Source organism: Dasypus novemcinctus, chromosome 26, assembly GCF_030445035.2.
Source record: "Dasypus novemcinctus isolate mDasNov1 chromosome 26, mDasNov1.1.hap2, whole genome shotgun sequence".
Lineage (NCBI taxonomy): Eukaryota > Metazoa > Chordata > Mammalia > Cingulata > Dasypodidae > Dasypus > Dasypus novemcinctus.
Genome location: NC_080698.1, coordinates 49,548,902 through 49,574,184, shown reverse-complemented (window position 1 = coordinate 49,574,184; position 25,283 = coordinate 49,548,902). Strand labels below are relative to the sequence as shown.

Genomic DNA, 25,283 nt, shown 5'->3' with positions numbered 1-25,283 from the left:
TCAGGAGTAATTTCTAAAGCCATTCATTGGTTTTGCCTGTTTCTGAACTCTATATAAATGGTATCATAGAGTATGGATATTTTTTAGGTCTGACTTATTCACTCAACATTAAGTTTTTGAAATTCATCCACAGATACATCCTTCTGAGTATCAGAAGTTCATTTAGATTCCCTGCAATACAGCCTTCCATTGTAATGAATACACCACAATTTACCATCCATTTCATTGGTGAATGACATCTGGGTTATTAGGGGTTATTATGAATAATGCTGCTATAAACATTCTTTTTTTTTTTTTAAAGATTTATTTTTTATTTATTTCTCTCCACACACAGCCGCTCCCCCCCCCCCCCCCCCAGTTGTCTGCTCTCTGTGTGTTCTTCTGGACCACTTCTATCTTTATCAGCGGCACCAGGGTGTTCCTTTTTGTTGCGTCATCTTGTTGTGTCAGCTCTCCGAGTGTGCGGCACTATTCCTGGGCAGCTCTCCTTATGGGGCGCACTCCTTGAGCATGGGGCTCCCCTACGAAGGGACACCCCTGCGTGGCAGGGCACTGCTTGTGTGCATCAGCACTGCACTTGGGCCAGCTCCACACGGGTCAAGGAGGCCCGGGGTTTGAACCGTGGACCTCCCATGCGGTAGGTGGATGCCCTAACCACTGGGCCAAGTCAGCTTCCCTATAAACATTCTTCTACACGTGTTGGGTTGTATCTACATTCACATTTCTGTGGGTTATATACCTGAGAGTGAAACCACTGAGCTACAGGGGTTTTTAACTTTGGTAGACACTCCCAGACAAATTTCCAGCAGTGCTGAGAGTTTCAATTGCTCCACATCTTCGATGACACTTGGTATTGCCTTTTTTTATTTTTTAAGTCATTCTGGAGGGTACATTGTAGTACCTCATTATGGTTCTAATTTTATTTCCTTGATGACTCATGCCGTTGAACATCTTTTCAAATGTGTATTGGCCTTTTGGATACTCTCAGTTTAGTTTTTATATGGTTAGGGGGAAAAGGGAAGATGGTAGCAACAGGAAAATCCTACCTGAAAGGGACCCAGAGAGCTGGAAGGGAAGGCTGAAGAAGTTCTGCATCCAGACTTCTGGCTACCGGCCCTGCTACAGTCTAAAATATCTTTGGTCCAGTGCAATGAGAGAATGCAGTTTCATAACAGACCTGGTTCAGGGCTCACCAGTAATGGAAACTGGACTATGATTGACTTACTGATTCCTATGCCAGAAACTTAAAAAAGCATTTCAGCAAACAAGACAGACATAGGCAGATATACTGCCAACACTACATAGACAAGACAAAGACAGACAGAAACAGGCCACACACACAGATACACAGACACACACACACAAACTTGTAAATACCATCTGTGGGCTGCTAGGACCAAAAAATTCCTCAGAGGCCATCCAGGATACTGGGCTAAGTTGCAGGGATCATATACACCAACCGTTATCTGTGAACAGAAAAGACTTTCTGAGTGAGTCAAGTTTCATGTCAGATTCACAGTATAAGACATTGCTTATGCCACCTTTTCTCTTTGTATGCTATTTTCCCTTTTTATGCCATTCTGCAAAGCATTAAAAATTTGACTCTCGGTGAAAGGCTAAAAGGAAGAGAAGAAAGCAAAAGGATCTTTCGCTAGACTATAGAACTTGGTGGCAGGAGCTGTCAAAATCTTCTCTGTTGCCCCTTTGCCTTGCACTGGGCCTGGCATAGAGCAGGAACTAGATCTATTTAGAAGGAAGACAGCGAAGGAACGAAGACAGGCAAATGGTCAGTGCTTACTCAGAGAAAATCCTCTCTAAAGGGAATATAAGCTCTGAAAATTGTCAATGTTTAGGCAGTGAGAAAAATCAAAGGGCCACTACATTGTAATTCTACAGTCAGATGAAATTTTAAAAGTGAGATACCTTTGGTATTGCTAACATATTATTGAACTCCATCTGGAAAACTCTACTCAATTAAAAATGACATTTCTTCAGAGAAGATTTCCCTTAGTAGATTTGGTCATGCTGTCCTTTCTGCTTCCATCGCTCTTTACACATTAGATATAACATATTTCACATTTTCTGTCCCCTTTCTTCTAAAAGACAATGAGCACCCAGTACCCTTCCTCCCCCAAAAAAGGAATCCAGGATCCTTGAAGATATGGCACATTCTAGGATTGGGGAAGGAAAAATCCAAGATAAGCCTGGAGCATCCTTACCAGAAAGTATGGAAATGCCTGAAAATTATAAGCATAGGGGCATGCAAGGGGACACAGGAACCAATCTGAAAGAGCCATCAATAGTCAAACAGGATGAGGTACAAAATAAACGGCAGGGTGTAGGATCATCAACCAAAGTATGAAATAAATATACGTAAGTCCACACTGACATAAATAAATGATTGAATAAAAAGTAAATGGGGGAAAGTGAAAATCCTCCTTAGGAAAGAACTCCAAGCAATATATGCAGAAACTCCACCTTCTAGGAGGGTAAGTGTGGTCATTAGGGTCTTTGTGGATTCCAGAAAATTATGTTCCTAAATTGGTCCACTCCTGTGGGTGTGGGACCCTTGGACTAGACTTCAGCTGAGGGACATTTTACTGGATTGCTTCAGTGGGGCACAGCCCAGGGTGGGTCTTGGTCGTCTTGTTGGAAACCTTTATTAACGGGAGAAAGTAGGCAATAGAAACAGAAGAAACTCCCAGAAGCTGAGAGAGAAGGCCCTGGGAATCAACGGAACACAGAGAGAAGCCGCTTTAGCCAGAAGTTGAAAGTGAAGAGGCCTAGAGGAGCGGGGAGAGATGAGCAGACACTGCTGTACGACTGCTTGCTCCCAGCTGCAGCTTGAGGAGAAAGCCTCTCCTGATGATGCCTTGATTTGGACACTGTCACAGCCTCAGAACTGTAAATTTACAAGTTAATAAATCCCCATTGTAAAAGCCAATCCATTTCTGGTATATTGTCATGGCAGCCTTTAGCAAACTAAAACAGAAATTGATACCAGGGGAAAAAAAAAGGAAACTGATACCAGGAGAGTGAAGTATTATTATGCAAATACCTAAAATGTTAAAAGGGCTTTTAAAATGGGTAAAGGGAAGAATTGTGAGATACTTAATAGAAAAAGGCCTAGATTGCTTTGAAGAGACTATTGGCAGGAATATGGACATTAAGGGTACTTTCCACCAGGTCTTAGACAGAAATGATCAATGTGTCATTGCAAATCAAAGAAAAGTGACCCTTGTTTTAAAGTGGCAGGGAACTTGGCAAAATTGTGTTTTGGCAGAGTTTAGTTAAGAGTAATGTACAAATGTGGTTCCTAGTTTTGACAAGTACATTATGATAATGTAAGGTGATAACATTAGAGAAAACTGAAACTGAGTATACGGGAACTCTGAACTACCTCTGCAATATTTCCATGAATCTAAAATTATTCCAAAATAAAATATTCATTTAAAAGAAAAAAGACAATGGACATCTAGAGGGTAGAGAATATCTTTCATCTCTCTAAGGTCAGCTCATAGATAAATAGCAGGTACTCAGTGAGTGCTTGTGGAATTGTGAAAAGATGAGTAGATGGGTGAGTGGGTGGGTGGATGGATGGATGAATGGATGGATGAATGGATGGATGGATGGATGGATGGAGTGGGTGTGTGGATGGGCTGATGAGTAGATGGGTAGATAGGTAGGTGGGACAGAAGGAGGGAAAGAGGGAAGGAAAAAGAGAGGGAGGACAGCTGACAGAAAACCATAAGTTAACCCATAGGTTTCTTTTACAGGAATAGTCATGAGTTAAATAAAAACATAGCAAGATCCAGACAGTTCAGTAGGGATGGGGTCAGCCCAGACACTTTCTTTTATTTCCCACAACGCTCAGTAAAATATCAACCACAAAGAAGGTGCTTAACCAGTATTACGAAAAAATACCTATAATCCACCATCCAGACAGAAAACCACTGCTAACACCTTGGTATACAACGTCCCATAACTTTATTCTTTGCATAAATACATTTTTATTACTTTTCTTCATTTAAAAATTTTTAAGTATATCACTCATACATAAACAATAAGTGTAGGGTAAAAGTTGTGAACTTACAAAAGAAACATATATAACATCAATATAGGGCTCTCATATCACCAACACCTTACATTGTTGTAAAACATTTTAAACAAATGATGAAAGACCATCCTCAAAATATTACTACCAACCAAAGTATCTTACATTTGGTGCATTTTCCCCCCAACCTACCCTATTATTATTATTACTATTATATCATTTATGCATGAACATACATAAATAATAAATGTGTAGTAAAAGTTATTGTTGGAGAAAACATGGTGCTTACTGGGACATGGAGACTGACTATAGACAAAGAAATATTTATTGAGAAGTTCTCCTAACGGAGGGGGTCTGAAGAACAGACTTCAGTGCCCCCGCCAGCATGGAGGGGGTCTGAAAAGGGACTTCAGCCCGCCCCTGGAAGGGGGGATCTGGATTTATACAGAACTTTTCTAGGCGGGGAAATGATAGTTGGTGGGAGGGGGTCGAGGGTCCGAGTGAAGTGCAGGGGCCAATGGGAAGCCCTAGAGGTGGAACTTTCCCTGATAGTGACTAGAAGATAGTGGGTTAGGGAGTTACAGTTTCTTGGAATGCTGCAGGAGCAGATGTTTCTTTGCTCTGTAGGAATTTTATCTCCCTGTGATATGCAGGTCGGGAAGGTTTCCATTTCCCTTTACTCCCATCTCTATGTGGTTTCTTTATTTAACCTGTGGGGAAGCCCCATGCTCTTGGACACGTAGGTTACGGGGGGATGGGGTTAGCCTTTCCCCAGTGCATATCAGGGGAGACTGAGCTACAGCTTGTTAATTATTGCAAACCTCTAACAGTTATGAACTTATGAGGCAGACATGCATAACATCATACAGAGGTCCCATACATCAACCCACCACCAACACATTTGCATTGTTGTTAGACATCTGTTACAACTTATCAAAATCTTACTACTATAGTCCTTATCTTACATTTGATGTATTTTCCCCAACCCACTCTATTATTTTTTCTAAATTTAATTTTATTACAAAAGTTGTGAACTTACAAAACAATCATGCTCATGTGCAGAATTCCCATACAACATCCCTACATCAACACACCACACTGTGGTGGAACTTTTGTTACAGACTGTGAGATAATATCATCAGATTATTACCACTAACGATGGTCCATAGTGCACATTTGGCACACTTTTCCATACTCCCACATTATCAACACAATACATCTTTGGCATAGATGCATGAATATTATGGTATTGCTGTTAACTATAGTCCATAGGTCATTCTGTTGTATTTTTGCCATGCTCTCCACATTCCCACCACCCTGCAACAGTGACGTACATCTGTTCTAGCTCACAAAGGACACTTGCATCTGTACCATCAACTACAACTCTCATCTACCCCTGGTTTTACTGTGTTATTCAGTCCCTAGATTATTCTCTAGCTTTCTTTCAATTGACATTTACATCCCTAGACTACCTTTTCCAGTCACATTCCCATTTATAAACCAGCTGTTACTCACTACAATGTGTTACCATCAACTCTACATTTCCACACTTTTACAGTAAAGTTAATTAAAACTTCTATGGACATTAAGCATCAGTAGTCCATTTCAGTCCTCTTATCTCCTTTAAGAATCTACCACCTACCACAAGGTCTTGAAGATGTTTTCCTACATTTTCTTTTAGAAGCTCCATGGTTCTTGCTGTTACATTTAGGTCTTTGACCCATTTTGAGTCAATTTTTAAATAAAGTGTGAGATAGGGGTCCTCTCTCTTTTGTCTATGGATGTCCATTTCTCCCAGCACCATTTGTTGAGTGGACCCTTCTGCCCAAAATGTCAAAAATCACTTGACCATACATGTGAGTGTCTGTTTCTGAACCATCAGTTTGGTTCCATTGGTCTATGTGTCTGTCTTATGCTGATACCATGCTGTTTTTACGACTGTAGCTAGGCAATATGATTCAAAGTCTACAAGAGTGAATCTTCCAACTTTGCTTTTCCTTTTCAAGATGTTTCTGGCTATTCAAGACCCCTTCCTCTTTCAAACAAATTTGATAATTGTGTTTTCCATTTATTTTTAAAAAGCTCATGGAATCTTTATCAGGATTGCATTGACTCTGTACAACAATTTGGGTAGAATTGATATCCCAATGATATCTAGTCTTCCAATCCATGAACACAGAATATTCTTCCAATTATTTAGGTCTTTTTAAATTTAACAATGTTTTGCAGTTTTCTGAATAAAATACATCCTTGGTTAAGTAGGTTAAATTATTGGGAATAAACTTAGTTAAGTTTATTCCCAAATATTTGATTCTTTTAGTTACTATTGTAAATGGAACTTTTTTTCCTGACTTCCTCCTCAGATTGCATATTACTAGTGTCTTTTAAAGTTTATTTCATCTAACATAAGTATAACTACTCCGGCCTTTTTGTTGTTGTTGTTATTGCATGCATGGAATACCTTTTTCTAGCCTTTCACTTTCAATCTATTGGTATCCTTGGGTCTAAGGTGAGTCTCTTGCAGACAGCATTTAGATGGCTCCTATTGTCTTATCCATTCCACTATTCTGTGTCTTTTGATTGGGGACTTTAATTCATTAACACTTAATGCTATTACTGTAAAGACAGTTCTTATTTCACCCATTTTGACCATTGAGTTTTCTCTCATATTTTATTTTCACCACTCTTTTGAGACTTTGTTACTTTTACCACAGTGTGGAGTGCTGTATACTCATGAACCTTCTCTGCAGATGGGCAGTCTCCTCCTTTCCTTCTCTAGATGTTGCAGGATGCTCTTTTAGTCTCCTGGAGCCCCCAGACAGGTGATTATTAATAATCTGAGTGATTATTAACTACCCTGTAGCACGAGCTGACTTCAGCAGCAACTTACTTTGCTGCCATCTTGCTGGTTGTTATTATTACTACAACTTTTAAACAAAAATGGGATCATGCTATAAATACTGTTTTATGTTTCATTATATTGTGATTTCTTCTATGACAATAAATGCCATTCTACAACCAATATTTAGTAATGGCTAAATAGCATTCCATTGGGTTGAAGTACCCCATTTTCCTATTTCCTGTTACAGGACAATTAAGTAGTCTTCATTTGTGCTCAATAAATCTCTGAATATGAATATTTCTATTGTCTTATCAGAAAATTATTGCCTTATTTCAATAATATTCTTTAAAAATATTTGCTGCCTTCTCCATTATGTGAAATTTTCTTATTCCTAAACACCAAAGCTTTTTCTTTTCTTTTTTTTTTTTTAAAGATTCATTTATTTATTTATTTCTCTCCCCTTCCCCCACCCCCATCCCGGTTGTCTGTTCTCTGTGTCTATTTGCTGCATCTTCTTTGTCCGCTTCTGTTGTCGACAGTAACATGGGAATCTGTGTTTCTTTTTGTTGCGTCACCTTGTTGTGTCAGCTCTCCCCGTGTGTGGCACCATTCCTGGGCAGGCTGCACTTTCTTTGGCGCTGGGCGGCTCTCCTTACGGGGCGCCCTCCTTGTGCGTGGGACACCCCTACATGGGGGACACCCCTGCAAGGCAGGGCACTCCTTGCGCGCATCAGCACTGCGCATGGGCCAGCTCCACACGGGTCAAGGAGGCCCGGGGTTTGAACCACGGACCCCCCATGTGGTAGACGGACACCCTAACCACTGGGCCAAGTCCACCACAGATTTTTCTATCTGAATGCATTTTCATACATTAAATGCAAACAGATTCATATTTATGATCATGCTTTCAGGAAAACAGCATATCTGTATTTGAGATTTCCTTTTCCACAGGGAAACAAAGCATCATCATCATCCAGGGGGCTTTTTAAAAAATTACAGAGACTTTTTCTGAATACTGCCCCTTACTAAACGATTGACCTTGGACAAATTATTTAACCTCAGGTTTTTTTTTTCTGAACCACAGGTAAAATAACAGTTGTAGTGAGGATTAAATGAGATAATACTGTACACAAAAAGCCCTGCACAGGCACGGAGCTCACTAAATGATGGCTACTAATATCATTAGTATTGATTTAGAATCTCCAGTGGTGACCTTAGCAATCTGTATTTGTAAAAAAAATCCTGACTAATTCTGACGCAGCCGGTCTGGTCCCTGACCTGAGTTGCGAACCACTGTGAAGAGGATAGTCTTGTAGATGGGGAAAACAAAACAAAACCATATCTCTGGGGTTACTGTTCATTGCCTTATAAAATCTGGATTTACTCTGTGTCTTCCTGTGTGCCTCAAAATGTGGTCCAGGTACCAGCAGCGGCAGCAGCAGCTGGGAGCCTATCGGAAATGCAGAATCTCAGGCCCCACCCAGACCTACTGATTTGGAATCTGCATTTTAACAAGAACCCAGATCATTTGTATGCTCACTGAAGTCTGAGAAGCACTGCCATGCTCCTTAACTCTCTGTTCTCAGTGGTTCTCAGATCTGAAGGTGCTTGGGAATAAAAAAAATACTGATGACTGGGTTCCACCTTCAGAGATTCTGATTTCATTAGTCTGACTTGCAGCTTGAACATCAGTTTTTCAAGGTGATTGTAATGTACAGCCAAAGTTGCAAGCCACTGTTTGATAGTCTGTAACAGTTGAGCAAAGTATGTCCTACCATAGACCACCTGCAGCAGAATCACTGGGAAGCAACTTGAACTTGCACAATCCCCCCACCTGACTCAGACATTCCTGAGAACCAACACCCTCATGTTTCTTGAGCACCCATGTGATTTTTATGCACCCTGCCATCTGAGAACCAGCATTCCAGGGTCTAAAAAGGTGAAAACAAGTATTTGCTTAAAAGAGGGAGAGTTCATCCCACCCTCTATTTTTCCTTATGGTAACTCTGATTGTCGAACCACTGTACTTTCTTGATTCAAAAGAACCATAGATAACAAGATGGAACGTCTAAACTGGACAGGAAAAAAAAAGGTGAGAGGGCACCACCACATTAAACACACATAATAATTATAAGGACTTCCTGATTTTAGAAAAATTAAACCATGACTTAAAAAAACATTTCAGATCTGTTTTCTCTTGCTGGTCTACATACTCTGTGAGGGCAGAAGCAGACTCAATCTTATTTATCTTTCTGTCCCAAGTACCTGTCACAGTGCTGGTGGCTCGGCAAGTGCTAGTTGAATAAATGAATGAACTGGTAAATTCCTCCAAGCCCCAGAACGTGGAGAGCTCCCCCACTTGGCCAGGACCCTGGGAGGGACCTGGAGGGGAAAAGGTGAGGCCTAACCAACAGGGAGACCTGATGTGTACATACAAAGCCATGATGCAATGTCTTGGCAAGTTCCTCTGCCTGCCCACTTTCTGTTCTCAATGCTACAAACCCTCCAGTCAATGATATTTTAACCATGTGATTCTCCTCATTTTGAATGTGATATGGTCTAAAGGGTATTTCCTATAAGAAGCAAGAAAACTGAGAATGAGAGCCCATTCTCTCTCATTCTCAGAGCCCCAGCCTAGGGTTTCCACTAAATTAAGAAGTTGGCTTCCTTGAGTTCTGGTCCAACTAGCCACTGATACCCCCACGCACCCCACCACTCTACCACCAGTGACACCTTTTTATTATGGCCCCCCCATCAATCATTACAGATACTAGCTGCTGGACTAATAAAACTTACTAAGTAATGATGGTTTCATTGTCACATTTTTTATTCATCAAATGTACAACTATTATTCAGCCAGGAGAGGGGTTCAAGAAGGGAGAAAAGGGCATTTTTGCTTCTTTATTATCTGTAACCATTTACAAGAGGAAAATGGACTGATGCAGTGAAAAAAAAAAAAGCAGCACTGGATGGAACATCAGCGGGCAGGCATTCTAATTCTGAAACTCATTAATTTTTAAGACCTTGGGGGAGTTCCTTCTTCACCTGTAAAACGAAGGGGTTGAAACATTTCATCTCAAAGGATCCCATCTGGCTCCAGAATTAAAGAACTTTATAGAACATTAAAGAGAAAAATCCTATCTGGGTTACAAAACAACACAGACTATATTAAGGCTCAGTCTTGTGGGGCATCTAACAGCTGTTCAGTGGGTTATTCAGGAAGAATCTAGGCAGTATCAATCCAGAAAATGCCATTCATATAGAAATGCTGGGTTTCCATTTTCAAATGTGACTCCCTAAGCCTGGGCTCTTACCCAACGTTCTGAGTCACTTACTCTTGTGGGACTTTCAACAATTTATTTAACCTTGATGGAGAGGTTTTCTTATCTATAGAATAAGGGCAACTCTTGCCTGCACTTAGCACAGAGACTGGGAACATGGCAAGCACTCAATAAATGGTAACTATAGCAACATAAATTCTATTGTCATAACTTCATTGACTTCTTTGTTTAGTTCAACCTATCATTACACAGTTAACTCTCTTAAGTTCCAAGGCTATCTTTTCTTAACTAGCAGAGAAAAGAAGGGGATAAGTTCTAGTTTATCAGATATTCTCTGGGCCTAACACATATCATCTGCAAATGTGATATTTAGTTGAAACACTAAATTATGTAAGTTAGAATGCTATGTTAGATACCACAAGTGGATGTCTAATTTCAAAGAATGAGCATATTTCTGACACTAAAAGAAAGGCAATGAGATAGGGAGGTAGTGAGACAAAAAGAAATCTTTTTTGAGCAGAAAAGATGAGGGATAAGTTTTTCAGAGCAACCTGACCTAAGATGAGCTTTAGAACAGGAATCATCTGCTAAAGAAGAAAACTCTTATCACTTCCCCAGAAAGGGAGGTCAGCTTGGAAATACTTTAATGTCACTCTCCTGCCCATAAGAGGCATGCCTGAGCACACAAGCCAAGCATCCAGGCAAGAGAATGACACTAGGCTGTTTAATCTTTCTTCCATGATTCAAAAGTGAATAAAAATCTTTAAGTGGTTCAGGAACCATATTAGGAACTTCAATCACTTTAGCAATTAGGTAGCACATGCTAGGTAAGCCAGCTTACATTAAAATGTTTTTAATGGCATTCAGAAAAAAAAAATCATTGGCTAAGAGTTAAGAGTTCTAAAACTGGCTTTGCCACAAATACATTATAGGTGAACTTGGACAAATCACTTCCTTTTATAATACCAATCAGCAGAAAGGAGCAAAAAGTAATTGGGAAAAAAATCTGTTTAGATAGTTTATAAAAAAAATGTTCCTTTCTATTTGGTTGAGAGCATACAATTCACTGAGTGGTTCAGTCATGAACTGGCTACAGTCTGCCAAGAAATTTAATGAAAAAGTACAACGTGTGAAAGAAAAGAAAGCAAAATTGCCAAACTGAGTATCTTTAGCTAGAGAAGTTCCCACAAGGATCCCATAAAATATGCTTATCTGACAAATGGCTGTCTTTATTACCCAAAAGCTTGACACAAAATGAAACGCACAAAGGCGATTACATGTTTTTAAAGTATGTAAAAAAAAAACACAAAACTTCCACTATCTAATGCACTGCAGGGTCCCAGAGAGTTGCTAAGATGCAAAGAAATCAGTAAGTGAAGAAAGAACCCAGCTAATAGCACACAAATTGTTGCCCCTTTGCCACTGCTCTTGTTCGAAGATTTCAAAGCCCTAGAATTAAAGGCTAATGTTGTTGAAATTACAAAGCATTTCCCAAACATCCAATCTTCAATACTGCTCTGAAGGAAGTAGAAGAATCAGGCAAGCTTTCTCCAAATATTGCCAATGGAAGAGCAATACAGGTTGTTTTTTAAATTGTTTTTACCCACAAGAACTGGCCTATTTGCTGTACCAATGCTTGGCCGCTGACCAAATAAATGGACTCAACATTTTAGTGAAGAAAACAAAAACTTAACAAGGCCCATTTTCAACCTACCAAATGTGTAAAAGTGTGCAACATCCAAAGTAGCAGGGGTGCACTGTTGGCAGGAGTTCCCATGAGAAGCTTTGGTGCAAGTGGCACAATTTGGGTGCAATCAGTGGGGTGCTAGTGCTGACTCACACAGGCTTGTGGGAGTCATCTGTTAGTGTCTCTTCCCAACACCGCATTCTGTGACTTCACACAGACAGCTTGAAATCGACCAGGGCGAGAAGACTCATATCACAGAAATAAGCAAACACTACAAATTAGGGCTTCTCCCCACAGAGAGCTGGCTGTTCACCAGCACACCACTGATTATAAACTTTAAAAGTTCAAACTTTTAACCCAGCAGTTCTACATCCAGAAATCTTTTCTAAAGAAATAATTTAAAATATTTCAGGAGGAGGGGAGCTTCAGGCACAGAAAGAGGCTCCAAATAATAAAAAATAATGAGAACTGCAAATATCAAAAAAGATAAACTATACTCTCATACATCCTTTAAAGAGGATGTTAATGTAAAGTGTAAAGCTGTTATGCTAAAATGCTAAATGGAAAAATAAAGCCAAATACAGTATAATCTTAGTTTTTAAAAATGCCCAGAAAAACAGAAAAGGATTAAAAGGGAATACATCATATATTTACTTAAAAAAAAAACACAGTTAAAATGGTAGCTGAAGAACTTGGTGAGGTTTTAAAAACAGATAGATGTAGATGGAAATAAAAACAAAGAATGGAACCATGCCCGCTGCAGTTCATTTGCCAATAGTCTCAAAATAGCCATGCATTGGTCATACAGCATTTTCCAAATTACCGGTGACAAGCCATTTGTGAGTCGTAAATCTTTACTGGGTCACAATTAGCATTTTTCAAAAAGATAAGACAGAATAGGAGAGAAAATAGAGTGCACAGCACCTAGTACAGTATTGCTTTATAAACGTTTTATTTCTGTCATATATGTATATGTATATATTCAGAGACATGAGTATTGAGTTTTAACATTTCAAATATTTTTAACTATAATTCATAGTCACAAAAGTCTAGCATTAAGGAATCACATAAACAACTGTAAGTCGTCTAAGACATCAGAAGGGAACAATAAAAAATGCATTTACTCTTCAACTTGAAATAAAGAAAGCACCTTTAGTAAACTGGCAAAACTGGAAAAACCTTCCTGCTGAACTGATCACCCTGCAAATCTCAAAAGACATCTTCTTTTGAAGATGGAACACTATTTTTTTTTTTTCAGATTTCTTTTTTTAGGTTTTTTAATCCAAAAAGATAAGGAAGTTTGCCTTTCTTTGGTGAAGGCAGAGCCAGCTGTATGACTCAGGGTATCAAAATCTCATTTTTTATAAATTAGCTGCAGACTGGGATGAGTCCAAAGAAAAGAATTTTCCTTTGAAAATGAAAATGGGTAAATTTATTCTAAGGAAATATAGTGGGTACAAGTATAACATGTGAGTAAAACTTAATGAAGTCTGTTGAATTCTCACAACAGCACGGGAGAAAGGTGTCATTACTGTAACTTTCATACAAGGAGGAAATTGAGGCTCATCAAGTGGCAGATGGGTCCTGCAGTTGGCCCTCCTCCACCTCCACCACACACTATGAGTTAGGAGAAGAAAGCAGCTGCTGACTGTTCCATTAGGAGAAGCATTCTGAGGGCAGGGGGAAGACTATTGACAGGGGAGGAGGCTTCCAAGCTCCCTAAACTCTTGCCTGTCCTCTTCCTCTGAAGGATGGAGGGCCCACCGCTCACCGTGCAGGGGCTGTAAGGGTTAGCAACAGGGTGTGGGAGCAACCACCTCAGCGCCAGGCATAGGGCTGGAACTAAGAACAACATGGCCACAGCTGCAGGGGGTGAGGTGGACAGCGTGCCCTCTCCGGCATGTCAGCAACAGCTCCAGGTGCACGAGTACCTTGAGAGGCAAAGGTCCCATTCTGGCTTGGAATGGAGAAGGACCATGATCGCAGCAATCCTACAGAGGCTCCTGCTTGGGCAGGACCTAGCCTGCCCTTTACCTTCCTCTAAGCCAGGCATCCAAAGAGGATCCACGAAATGGGCTTCAGTGTTCTGTGAATCTCCAGAGGCTACCAGAAAGACCACATTTGTATTTTTCTGGGGTGTTTCAGTATCCCAGGCTGCTCCAACTGATATCATGAAATGCTTTGGCTTGAACAATAGGAATTTATTAGCTTATGGTTTTGAGGCTGGGGAAAATATTCAAATCAAGGCATCATCAAGGTGATCCTTTCTTCCCAAAGACTGGCTGCCAGTGATCCTTGGCTCCTCTGCCTCATGGCAAGGCACATGGAGGCATCTGCTGGTCTTTCCCTTCTCTTTTGGGTTTCAGTGGTTTCAGCTTCTAGCTTCCTGGCTTTCTCTCCCCCTATGTATTCATTCCATTTATAAAGGACTCCAGTAATGGGATTAAGACCCATCCTGAGCGAGGTGGGTCACACCTTAACTGAAGTAGCCTCATCAAAAGGTCCTACTTACGATGGGTTTATACCCACAGGAATGGATTAATTTGAACTTTTTTTCAGGGGTACATAACAGTTTCAAACCACCACATAGGGTGAGGATCCAATGCCTGCAGCAAATTTTCAAAGAGGTTATTATGCATTTGTACCACCTACTTCCACCCCAAATTAAGAACTACTGTTCTAAATAATCCATAACATATATCATACCTGCCCCATATTCTGTCTCCTGTAGGAAAACTAATCACATTTGTGACTCATACTAGACATGAACATCAGGTATAAAATTTGTGAAAGCCTTTATACACTACATGGCCTTAGCCAGACATCGGAATACTTGTAATAAAGAGAACACATACAATGAATTATACTTAAGAGCTGCCTTCAACTTACTGAAGGCCTACTGTGTGCCAGGCAGGGGGCCAGGTCCTTCACATACATGATCTCTAATCCTCACAACAGCTCATGTGCACACATGCATTCAATCTTGCATCATATTTTACATACCAGGCACGATACAAGTGATACAGACACAAGAGTGGGAAATTAAAGATAGGGTATCTACCCTCATAAAGCTTACATTTAAATGGGAGAAGAAGATACCATTCAAAGACCACCCAGGGAAATATAAAATTACAACTATACTCAATGCTCCAGAGAGGGGATACCTGGCACCATGAGAACCTATAGCAGGCAGAATAAACCTTTTTACAGAGGCCATGTAGCATTTTGGTATTATTGATGAATTCCAAAAAGAAATACTGGATTATGCTTGTAAACTGGTCTTTTCCTCTGGGCATATTAGAGTGTATTGGATTCAGAGGTTTTACTTTTACTTGATTAAATAATGATTAAGGCTTTGATTGGGCCACACCAGTAGGACACTGAGTCCCTGCCCACCAAGGAAAGAAACCACACTGCAGAGAAGGGAGGCTGGAGTTTTTGAGCTGGACCCCAGGAAGTAAGCATAAGCACACAGAGGATAAGAGCATCTGGGTCCAGAGAGAACTAAGCTCTAGGAAGAGAGGGACCCTGGAAGCCTGAACTCTTGACAGACGTCAGTCAGCTAGCTTGCTCCAACACATGGTAATAGACTTTGGTGAGGGAAGTAACTTAGGCTTTACGGCCTGGTAACTGTAAGCTTCTACCCCAAATAAATACCCTTTATAAAAGCCAAAAGATTTTGGGTATTTTGCATCAGCACCCCTTTGACTGACGAAGAAAGAATTTGGTACTGGAGAATGCGGTCATGCTTTTGCAATTACCAAAATGCTGGAATGGTTTTATACATGGGTAAAAGGGGTATTTTTTGGAAGAATTGTGAGATACTTGATGAAGACCAAGAGCAGTTGAGAGGGACATGGGTTTTAAAGAGACTTTTTATGAGGCCTTAGAAGTAAATGATGAAACTCTTATTGGAAACTGGAGGAAAGGCAATATGTGTTTTAAAGTCACAGAGGAATTAGCAAGATTAACTCCTGATGTTTTATGGAAGACAGAATTTGAAAATGGCAAACCCCCACATTTAGCTTGGCTTCTCCTTGCAGCTTACAGCAAAATGCTAGACAAGCTAGATAAATTGAGGACTGAACTGTTGGGCACAAAGAAACCAGAAACTGATTCCAGAAATTCCAAGACTCCGGAAATCAAGTTCCCACATGATAGTGCCCCATTTGAAGACTAAACTAAACTTGGAACTTGTATATCAGGATTAAAGACGCAGTTATCAAGGAAAAGACTTGTGGAAAGTCTTACTATCTGATGGCTTAGACCCTTACTTCTTGCATGCTAAACCAAGAGACTTTTTGAGAGAGCTGTATGAACAAAACCACTGTCAGCCTGGAATAAAAGGAACATGGAAGGGAAAGATTGAAGGGGAAATGACTTCAAGAGGAAAACCATGGAAGCTGAGATCTGGAATTAAGACATTACCTTGGGCCAAGAGAGGAACCTCACCCATGTGTATAGAGAATGTAAGTTTGCACCAGCAGTTGAAGAAGGTAGATGTTCCCTCCTGATGTTCAGGGACGGTTTTGCTGCCCCAAGGTACAGAGAGGGTGGAGCATATTCCCCAAGGATTAGGGAGGTTAAATTCAGCACTCCATAGGTCTGAGAGGGGTAGACCTGTCCCTCACAGATTAGGGAAGGCCAGGTAGTCAGTTCATTGATCTGAAAGGGTTGAGCCTGTATGCCAAAGATTAGGGAGGATATTGTCTTCATTGTACTAGGGGGATTAAGACTCTAACCCAAAGATTGGGCAAAGTATGGCAATCACCCCAATGCTCTTAGAGGGTGAGGTCTATAACTTGGTCGACACCCAGGTGCTTGATGACAACAAGAAAATGACCATTGGGCAAGCCTGTGGAAGGGGTGGGTCCTCATGAGGCCCCAAGGAGAAGAAACCATCATCTTAAGAATGATTCTCAGACTTTGAAATCAAATGGAGAATGCCCTGCAGGTTTCCTGAACTGCACAGAACCCATGACTCATGTTTCCCTCCCTATTTCTCCTTATGAAGATGAAAATGTTTTTTCTTTGTCTGTCCACTTGTGTACTGGAAGTAGATAAATTGTTTTATAAGTTTCAGAAGTCTACAGCCAGAAAGGACTTTGCCTCAAGACAAACTGTATTTCTTTAAACTGATTATATGATTTAGTACTTGCATTGTTAATGAATTAAGGTTGTTTCAAATATTTGTAAAACCTTTTTGGAATTCAGAGGGTGGAGTGTAGCAGTTTGATATTACTGATGAATTCCAAAAAAATATTTGATTATGTTCATAAACGGGTCTTTTCCCTTGGGCATATTTGACTGTATTGGATTCAGAGGTTTTACTTTTACTTGATTAAATAATGGTTATGGCTTTGACTGGGCCATGTCCGTAGGATGTTGAGTCCCCGCCCCCTGGTGGGTGGGGACTCACAGAGAAACCGCATTGCAGGAGGCTGGAGTTTTTGAGCTGGAGCCCGGTAAGTAAGCACACAGAGGAGAAGAGTAGCTGAGCCCGGAGAGAATCAAGCCCCAGGAAAAGAGGAACCCTAGAAGCCTGAACTCTTGGCAGATGTCAGGCAGCCATCTTGCTCCAAAACATGGCAACAGACTTTGGCAAGGGAAGTAACTTAGTCTTTATGGCCTGGCAACGGTAAGCTTCTATCCCAAATAAATACCCTTTATAAAAGTCAACAGATTACTGGTATTTTGCATCTGTACCCCTTTGACTGACTAATACAGGCCAGGAGAAGTTTCCTTGAGGAAATGATGATTCAACTTAAATTGAAGAAAGAGCAAACAGTTAACTAGGCAAAGGGAAGGTATGGGACTGGAAGGAAAGATGCAGAAGATGAGAAAGGAGAGAGAAGGCTGTTCTGGGCAAAAGCCCTGCACATGAAGAGGAGGCTAAGGTCAGTATACCAGGAGTACAAAGGCAATGGGGAACATGTAACAATTTGGGGCTGGATATGCAGAGGGGTCAGGCCATACAGATTCTTACATGCCTTACCAAGGAATTCAGTCTTTATCCTCAGAGCACAAGGAAGACACTGAAGTGCTTTATTCTGAGAGTGCCATGATCAGATCTGCTTTTAAGAAAGATGACTTTGGATGATGTTGGGATGGATTAGAGGAGGCCAGAGTAGACACAAAGAGAGCAAGTAGGAAAGCAGACGAAAGACAATGGTATCTTAGATTAGGGAAGTGGTAGAGGAAATGCCAAGGAGGGAGATTGAGAGAAGTTTTGGAAATAAAGTCTACAGGACCCAGGGGGGTAAGTGACTAAGAGGTGTCTAGTATGATACCCAGATTTCTGGCTGGTGACATTCCCTGAAGAGGACCAGATTTGGGGTAAAGACAGAGTTCAGTTTTGGACGTGTGAATTGGAGGTGCTGGAGAAGACAAGCAGGCAGGTGGATAAAGCAGTCTAGAGTCCAAAAGGAGCTGAAGGCTGGGAACAGAACACTGTCTCTCTTGTGGGGAAGTGGTCTCTGGAGTGAGGGGCACAAATGACACCATACAGACAAGAGACAGGAAAGTGGAGGGCTCTCATTTTTTACCCATTTTACATTGAAGTATCAGAGGAATGGAGACTTCTCGGGGTCAAAGTGCTGGCAAGAGGAGGTGGGAAACAGAGTAACACATGATGTCAGAGCACAACTACTTGAGTTTGTACTGAAGAGAATGCCTATTTTTGGAAGAATAATATGAAAGCCTTCAAGGAAACTTCATCACACAAGGAACACTAAAGAGGAAGTGATTTATGCTAAAGAAAACTGGATTAATGCAACAAAAGCAGGAAAGACTTCAAGTGAATTGATACCTAGCTTTCACTTCATAGAAATCATTTCTTCAGGGTTCATCTCCAGTCCTACTTCTCCATAAAGCCTTCTTCAATCACACCAGTCCACAATGATCTCTCCATCCTATTCATACACATCATGTACTTATTAAGTGCCCAGCATTACATTAAATGTTGACAAATACAGAGCTGGGCAAAATATGGTTCCTATGCCAAAGTAGGCTGATTAGGGACAGAGGGCAGGCAATAAACAAACCAACAATTACATTAGTGCTTGGTCAGTGCTGAGAGAGGCTGCCACCAGAACACAGGAAAGGAATACCAAACAATGCAAAGAATCAACCAAAGCTGCCCAGAGTGATGAAATGGAAAGATGTGAGACACTGGCCAGGTGAAGGAAGGAGAAAGAGAGAAAGGTTTCTCTGAAGACAGAGAGATGGGGAGAGGGGGAAGAAGAGGGCATTTGGAGGGCACAGCAGCAGCCAGAGCATGGATAGGCTGCATCTTGGGGAATAGTAAGGGGTGGGGCTAGAGAGAGGGATAGGAACCAGATTGTAAGAGGTCTTGAAGGCCAAGCTAAGTAGTTTTAACATCAACAGCAAGCCTAGAAGGGTTTTAAGCACAAGAATGACAGGATGAAATGTATGTTAGAAAAAGAATTTGGGTAGCAGTAGAGAGAATGGATGGGAACATGCACGACCACGGGATCACAAAGCTACTAGGTGGTGATGCCGGGTGTCAAATCCAAATTATCTGTTTCTGAACACCAAGCAGAAGCTGATTCCATTAGAGTGAATATGTGAAAATGGAATGGAAGAAAGTGCATGGACTTCAAAATCCGACAATTTGGGCACGTGACTTTGATTAGGTCATTTTGCCTCTTAGAATCTCATTTTCTTGAAATTAAAAAAATGCAGATACTGGAAAGTGGACATGGCCTAACAGATAGCATTTCCAGGGTTCGATAGCCAGGGTCTCCTGGTGTATGTGGCAAGCTGGCCCACATGCCACTGTACACAAGGAGTGTCACCCTGTACAGGGGTGCCCACTGATCAAGGAGTGGCCCTTGCGTAAGTAATGCAGCCCCACACAGGAGGGCAGACTGCCCAGGAGTGGAACCACCCACATGGAGAGGTGACACAGCAAGATGACAGAACAAAAAAGAGACTCAGAAAAGAGACAATATATGAGATGCAGTGAATTAAGGAGCTGAGGTGGAGCAAGAGAATGATCACCTCTCTCCCACTCCAGAAGGTCCCAGGATGGGTTCCTGGAGCAGGCACAGACGAGCACACAGTGAATGGACACAGGGTGGGCAGGATAAATAAGGGGAAAAAAACACAGATACTAATCACATCTATTTCAGAGTTATAAGAAGATCAAGCATGGGAAAAAAACTTTAAACTGGAAAGTGCCCTATAAATCATTATTTTGGTAGAGGAGTATTTGGAGGAGGGCCGTTTATTTATCAAACAGAAACTGAAATATAGTTGTTCCAAAAATACAGGTTATTTAATACTGCCCGCTATTGCAATAGGACCTCACAGTAGATTGGATTTCATGTTTTTAATGGTTCGTCTGATTGCTAGTAATTTAGCTATTTCCTATAAAATCACCTGGGGTGAGGGGAATTTTTTAATAAAAATTGAATCCTCAGTCATCAATTCAAAAAGTGCTTCCTCTGGAAAAGAAAGTGCTAATGTAGTTGATAAAAAATGTACTTAAACATCTTAAATTCAGACTAAGGAATAATTGGGACATCAATTAGAGGCCTCACTGTTCTCAGCTCTGATATATCCACATGGCTATTGAAATTATTCCACTTGATTTCATAACTTTGTAATACTTACAATTTTTAAAAACTTGAAGTTTACAATCACTTGTATGGCTAAGACAGCTTGCTACATATCCAATCACCTCTAAAAGACATTTATAACACTCTTTCATTCATTCAAAAGAACTTTGTTGAGGGCCTACTATAAATAAGACAAGCACTAGAGACTATATAGCCAGAAATAAATAAGGCATGGTCCCTGCCCTCTAGGAGCTTACAGTCTAATATGGCATGATTTGTAAAAGGTAGTAAGGCACTAAATGAAGATCAGGTAATATGTGCAACGAGTTCACTGGTGGGACAGATGACACATGGCCACAGCCAAGACAGAAGGCCTCAGGGTGGAGGAGAATTTAAGGTGAGATTCAAGGTTGGGAAGGATTTCAATCAGTAAAGAAAGTATGTATCAGGGAGAAGATACAACGTGAACAAAAACAGAGAAATAGAAAAAGTTCCAGTATATATGATAGGGACTGGTGAAAAATAGACAGGCTCAGCTGGAGCAGTGGTTTATAAAAAAATCAGTGGAAGACGAGGCAGGAAAGACAGCATTAGGCTTTTGATGAATGAATAGGGAAGATCGCTCCATAGGGATGGTGTGCAAGATGGATGCAAGAAAATTCTACCTGTCCAGGAGTGAGATAACCAGGGTCTGATCTACAGTGGTAGTTTTGGAAATGGAAATAAAGGAATAGATATAAAAAAATATCAGGAAGGAAAATTGAAATAATAGTATCACTTACAGGAAGTGAGGAATCTAAAATTCCTCTGAGGAGTAGCAGAGCAGAAAACCTGGAGGAAGAGTTGATTTGGGAACTGCAGGGACAGGAGAGGTCAGAGATAAAGAAATGCTCTAAAATATTCTTTGGAGGGCTAAAGAAATCGAAATGAGCTTGAGTTTTGCAGTGGCATATCATAACATGAATTTCAGATTTCTTTTTATGGATAATAAAATGAGACTCAAAGTTTCTCTGACCTTTGCCCTTTGTCCTTGGAAGAAATCACTGCCATGTTTAAGTAAGGAAACCAGCACAGTGTTCTCATCATACTTGATTAAGAAGTAAGGCAGGGCTGTGACCCCTTCCTTTTGACAAAGATCATCATACGCACACTCAAGGGCTTGAATCTGAAAACAGGAAACATTATTTTTCAGGCAATTATATATCTGGTTCTAAGTTAAAAATTAACATAAAAATGAAAGGTACCTTAAAGCCAAAAGACTAGAAATGACTAATCACATCCCTCTTACTCTTTTGCAGTAATTGAACATCATAAAAGTACTCTAAATAATACTACTTAACTTTTATGTAACACTTTCAACATGCACAACATGTGTCTTAGGCCACGAAGGGACATTTTATGGTAGTTCTCTGTGATGTCAGCCACAAAGGTTTAAAGAAGCATCCAAACATTACTTCTTTTCTGTAGTAAACTAACATAAATCTACCATTTGTGAATTTACCCTGAACTTTTCCATAATCATCCTTTAAACAGCTTTAATGAGACATAATTCATATACCACAAAATTCATCATTTAAAGTATACCGCCCAGTGTTTTTTGTATATTTACAGGATTGTTCAACCATAAACACAAAAACTTTAGACCATTTTTGTTCCCCTGAAAAGAAACCCCACTGCAGCTGATCTCCATCCATAACCTTTCTTCTCACCCACCATTTAAATTTCTTCTTGAGAAATTAGTTTCACAAAACCATTGCTTTTGATTTGTCCTAAACCTAACTTAAAAAAAAGAGTCAGTAAGGGCTGGTCCCCTTACAGGGTTTTGATATGCTTCATGAATTCAAACCACCTTGCCAGTCAATCTGCCTTAATAACAATCAGAATTCTTTGGATTAGGTCTTTGGAGAGGGGTAAGAGGGGAGGAGAACGTCTTTACTTTGTTTCAAAGATTCTCCATAAAAAAGTGGGCAACTGTGGGCATTTCTACATCTCAACCAACAGTTACAATAATTTCTGGCTCCCTTCCTAGGGCAGAACAGAAGCACAGCATGGAACTTTTACTCTGATTAATAAAGAAGGAAATCTTTTCAAAGTAGATTGCCTTATGTTTTCCCACACTGAAGGTTCAGATCACATCATGGTAAATCCATGCAGTCGTTCAAAATGTTCCTATAATTCTTCCCTGCTGGCTTAGAGTTTCACCACATGTCACTGAGAACCAAGAAAATTATCGTTCCGTACTTCTTCAAAACAGTGGTACCCACGTTTTATAAACATGCCTGCTCCTGGTTACCATCTTTGGAGGATTCCACAGTTACTACCTCTTCATTCAGTAGTGCTTACTTGTCTTTAGAATGAGCTAGATAAACTATTATTGCACATTAAATCCAATTTTACTTGCATTTTGTTTTGTCTTTTGATACCTGTTTTGGTGAAAACCTTTGATCCAAACCCACTGGCCCCTGAATGAGAGGTATACTCGCTGGAAGACAGAGGGCTGGGTAGCAAAACCAATAGTAGAAGTGGTACTTCTTTAGATCCTAGAAAAAAAATAGAACAGAATATTAGAATAGTACTGATAATTAAACTGAAATGCATCTATTAATATAACTTCTCATAGCCATCTAAGAGACGAAAAAAGCTGAGGCCCACAAAATATGACCAGCTTGTGAAATATTCTTATCTCCAATAGAACTCATGACAGAATGCATAGCTCTTACCTTTATTTCAAAATACTCTCTCTCACTGACACACACACACACGACTAAGATGATGATAAACACAATATACTTTATTGACCACTTGCTAAAAGAGATAATATTTAGTAAATGGCTGACATTATCATCACTGCTATTTAATACACAAGTAACCCTGGCCTCCCAGGGATTATCCAGTTTAATAGACAGAAAACTGAACCTCAGTGAGGGAGAAGACTAAGGAACTTGAACAACACAAGGCTGATAGAGAGGGGATCAGAACTCTGCTTCTAAAACATGTGCACTTTTCTACTGTACCATGCACAGTCAATGTACTATCTGTGGAGGCACAATCTCCAAAACACAGTTACCATTCTCCTCACAACCAAATAGATTAAGCATGTTATTGAAGAAACTGTGCTAAATTAAATACCTCCATTGGCTTGAGACACAATAATGTTTTCAGCAATGTCTAATTGGGGAAGTTCAAGTCAACAACTATTATGCATTTGCAAAGCACAAGGCAAAACACTAGACACTGTGACAAAAAAAAGATGAGCAAAACCCAGTTCCAAGCCTTAGGCAGCTCGCTTTCTGCACGGGGCAGAGATAAAGCAAGAATATGATTAACTGTAAGAGTCATAAAAGAGGTTCTGAGCACGAAGAAGCCTTGAAAGGATTCATGAAGCTGTCCTTGACACTGCTCCACTGTTCCCACTCAGGTTGATTCGTTCTGGTCTCTGAATTCCTGGAGCATCTGTGGTCTGAATCACTCGTGGAGTGGGGTTGCAGAATTTGGTGGTTATTTGACAGCTTTCCTACCAGTCTATGACCAACAATCACTAATGCAATTTATTTGGCTAACTTGAAATGTTAATTTACATACTACAAAATTCATCATTTAAAATTGTACAGTTTAGTGGGTTTTAGTATATTCACATGGTTCCATCACCACCACCCTGAATTCTAAAACACTTTCATCACCCCCTAAAAGAAATCCAGTATCCATTATCGGTCAGACCCCACTCCTCTCTCTCCCTGGCCCCTACTTTCTGTCTCACTGTATTTGTCTATTCTGGACTTTCCATCTATGTGGAATCGTACTAGATGACTTTTTAAATATAAATATATGTATATATAAAGGTGCCCAGATGAGAAAGTCTAGTGATTTCAGTTTCTGCAATCTCTAAATCTGCCACTAATCCATCAACAAAGAACAAATGCCCTTTTGACAATGGCAAACAAGCTGAAAAATTGAAATTAATGAAATGGCTGGTCTGTCTGTTCCTTGGAGTCCTAAAGAAAATGAAAACACCCCTGAGATTATTATCTCTCCTTTGTATTTAAATGATTTGTCATAATTGATCTTAAGTAAAAGGTTAAACAATTCAAGATCAGGGACTTCATGATTTCAAAGAAATCACGAAAGTCACCTTCAAAAGTCAAAAGGCTTGAATTTCTTAGGATTCTTCTCAAGTTACAAAGGACCTCAATTAAATTAAACATGCAGCCCTTTGTGTTTGAAGATTTTTAAAGATATAGACTTCTAATTTCTTTTTAAAGCCAGGCTAAGAACAGTAAAAGAGGTAACAAGGCCAACACACATGCTGACTCTAAGAAATGCATTAAAACCTTAAGGTCAACCACCACACCAGGGAGCCAAGAGTGCCTACAACTGAAAGCAGGAGAATTGCATCCAGCATCCATGTGAAATCTAAGCCCCCTCTTGATATAGATGTGGAGTGGACACAACCATTCTAAGGTCCACAGGATGGAGGAATAGAGTATGGATTAGAGTGGACTTACTGATATTCTATTCATGAACTATTGTGATTAGTAATCAAAGAAAATGTGGCATTGGTGTGGAGAAAGTGGCCATGGTGGCTGCTGGGGGTAGGGAGTGGGAGGAAGAGATGAGATGTGGGGGCGTTTTCAGGACTTGGAGTTGTCCTGGGTGGTGCTGCAGGGACAGTTACCAGACATTGTATGTCCTCCCATGGCCCACTGGGTGGACTGGGGGAGAGTGTGGGCTATGGTGTGGACCACTGACCATGAGGTGCAGCAGTGCTCAGAGATGTATTCACCAAATGCAATAAATGTCTCATGATGATTGAGGAAGTTGTTGTTATGGGGGGTAGGAG

The 25,283-nt window shown here is 40.4% G+C and overlaps 1 protein-coding gene across 8 annotated transcripts in view; it reads right to left on the bottom strand.

The window, feature by feature from the left end:
* The window catches only part of ATG7 (autophagy related 7), a 319,354-nt gene that overhangs the window by 242,871 nt on the left and 51,200 nt on the right, over positions 1-25,283 (bottom strand). For all 8 annotated transcript variants that reach the window (XM_004466355.5, XM_023591107.3, XM_058288959.2 and 5 more), the window contains exons 6-8: positions 22,870-22,986; positions 21,462-21,611; positions 1,378-1,466 (exon numbers count right to left, since the gene is read on the bottom strand). In XM_004466355.5, the coding sequence (XP_004466412.1) occupies positions 1,378-1,466; positions 21,462-21,611; positions 22,870-22,986 (356 nt within the window). The remainder of the gene's footprint in view (positions 1-1,377; positions 1,467-21,461; positions 21,612-22,869; positions 22,987-25,283) is intronic.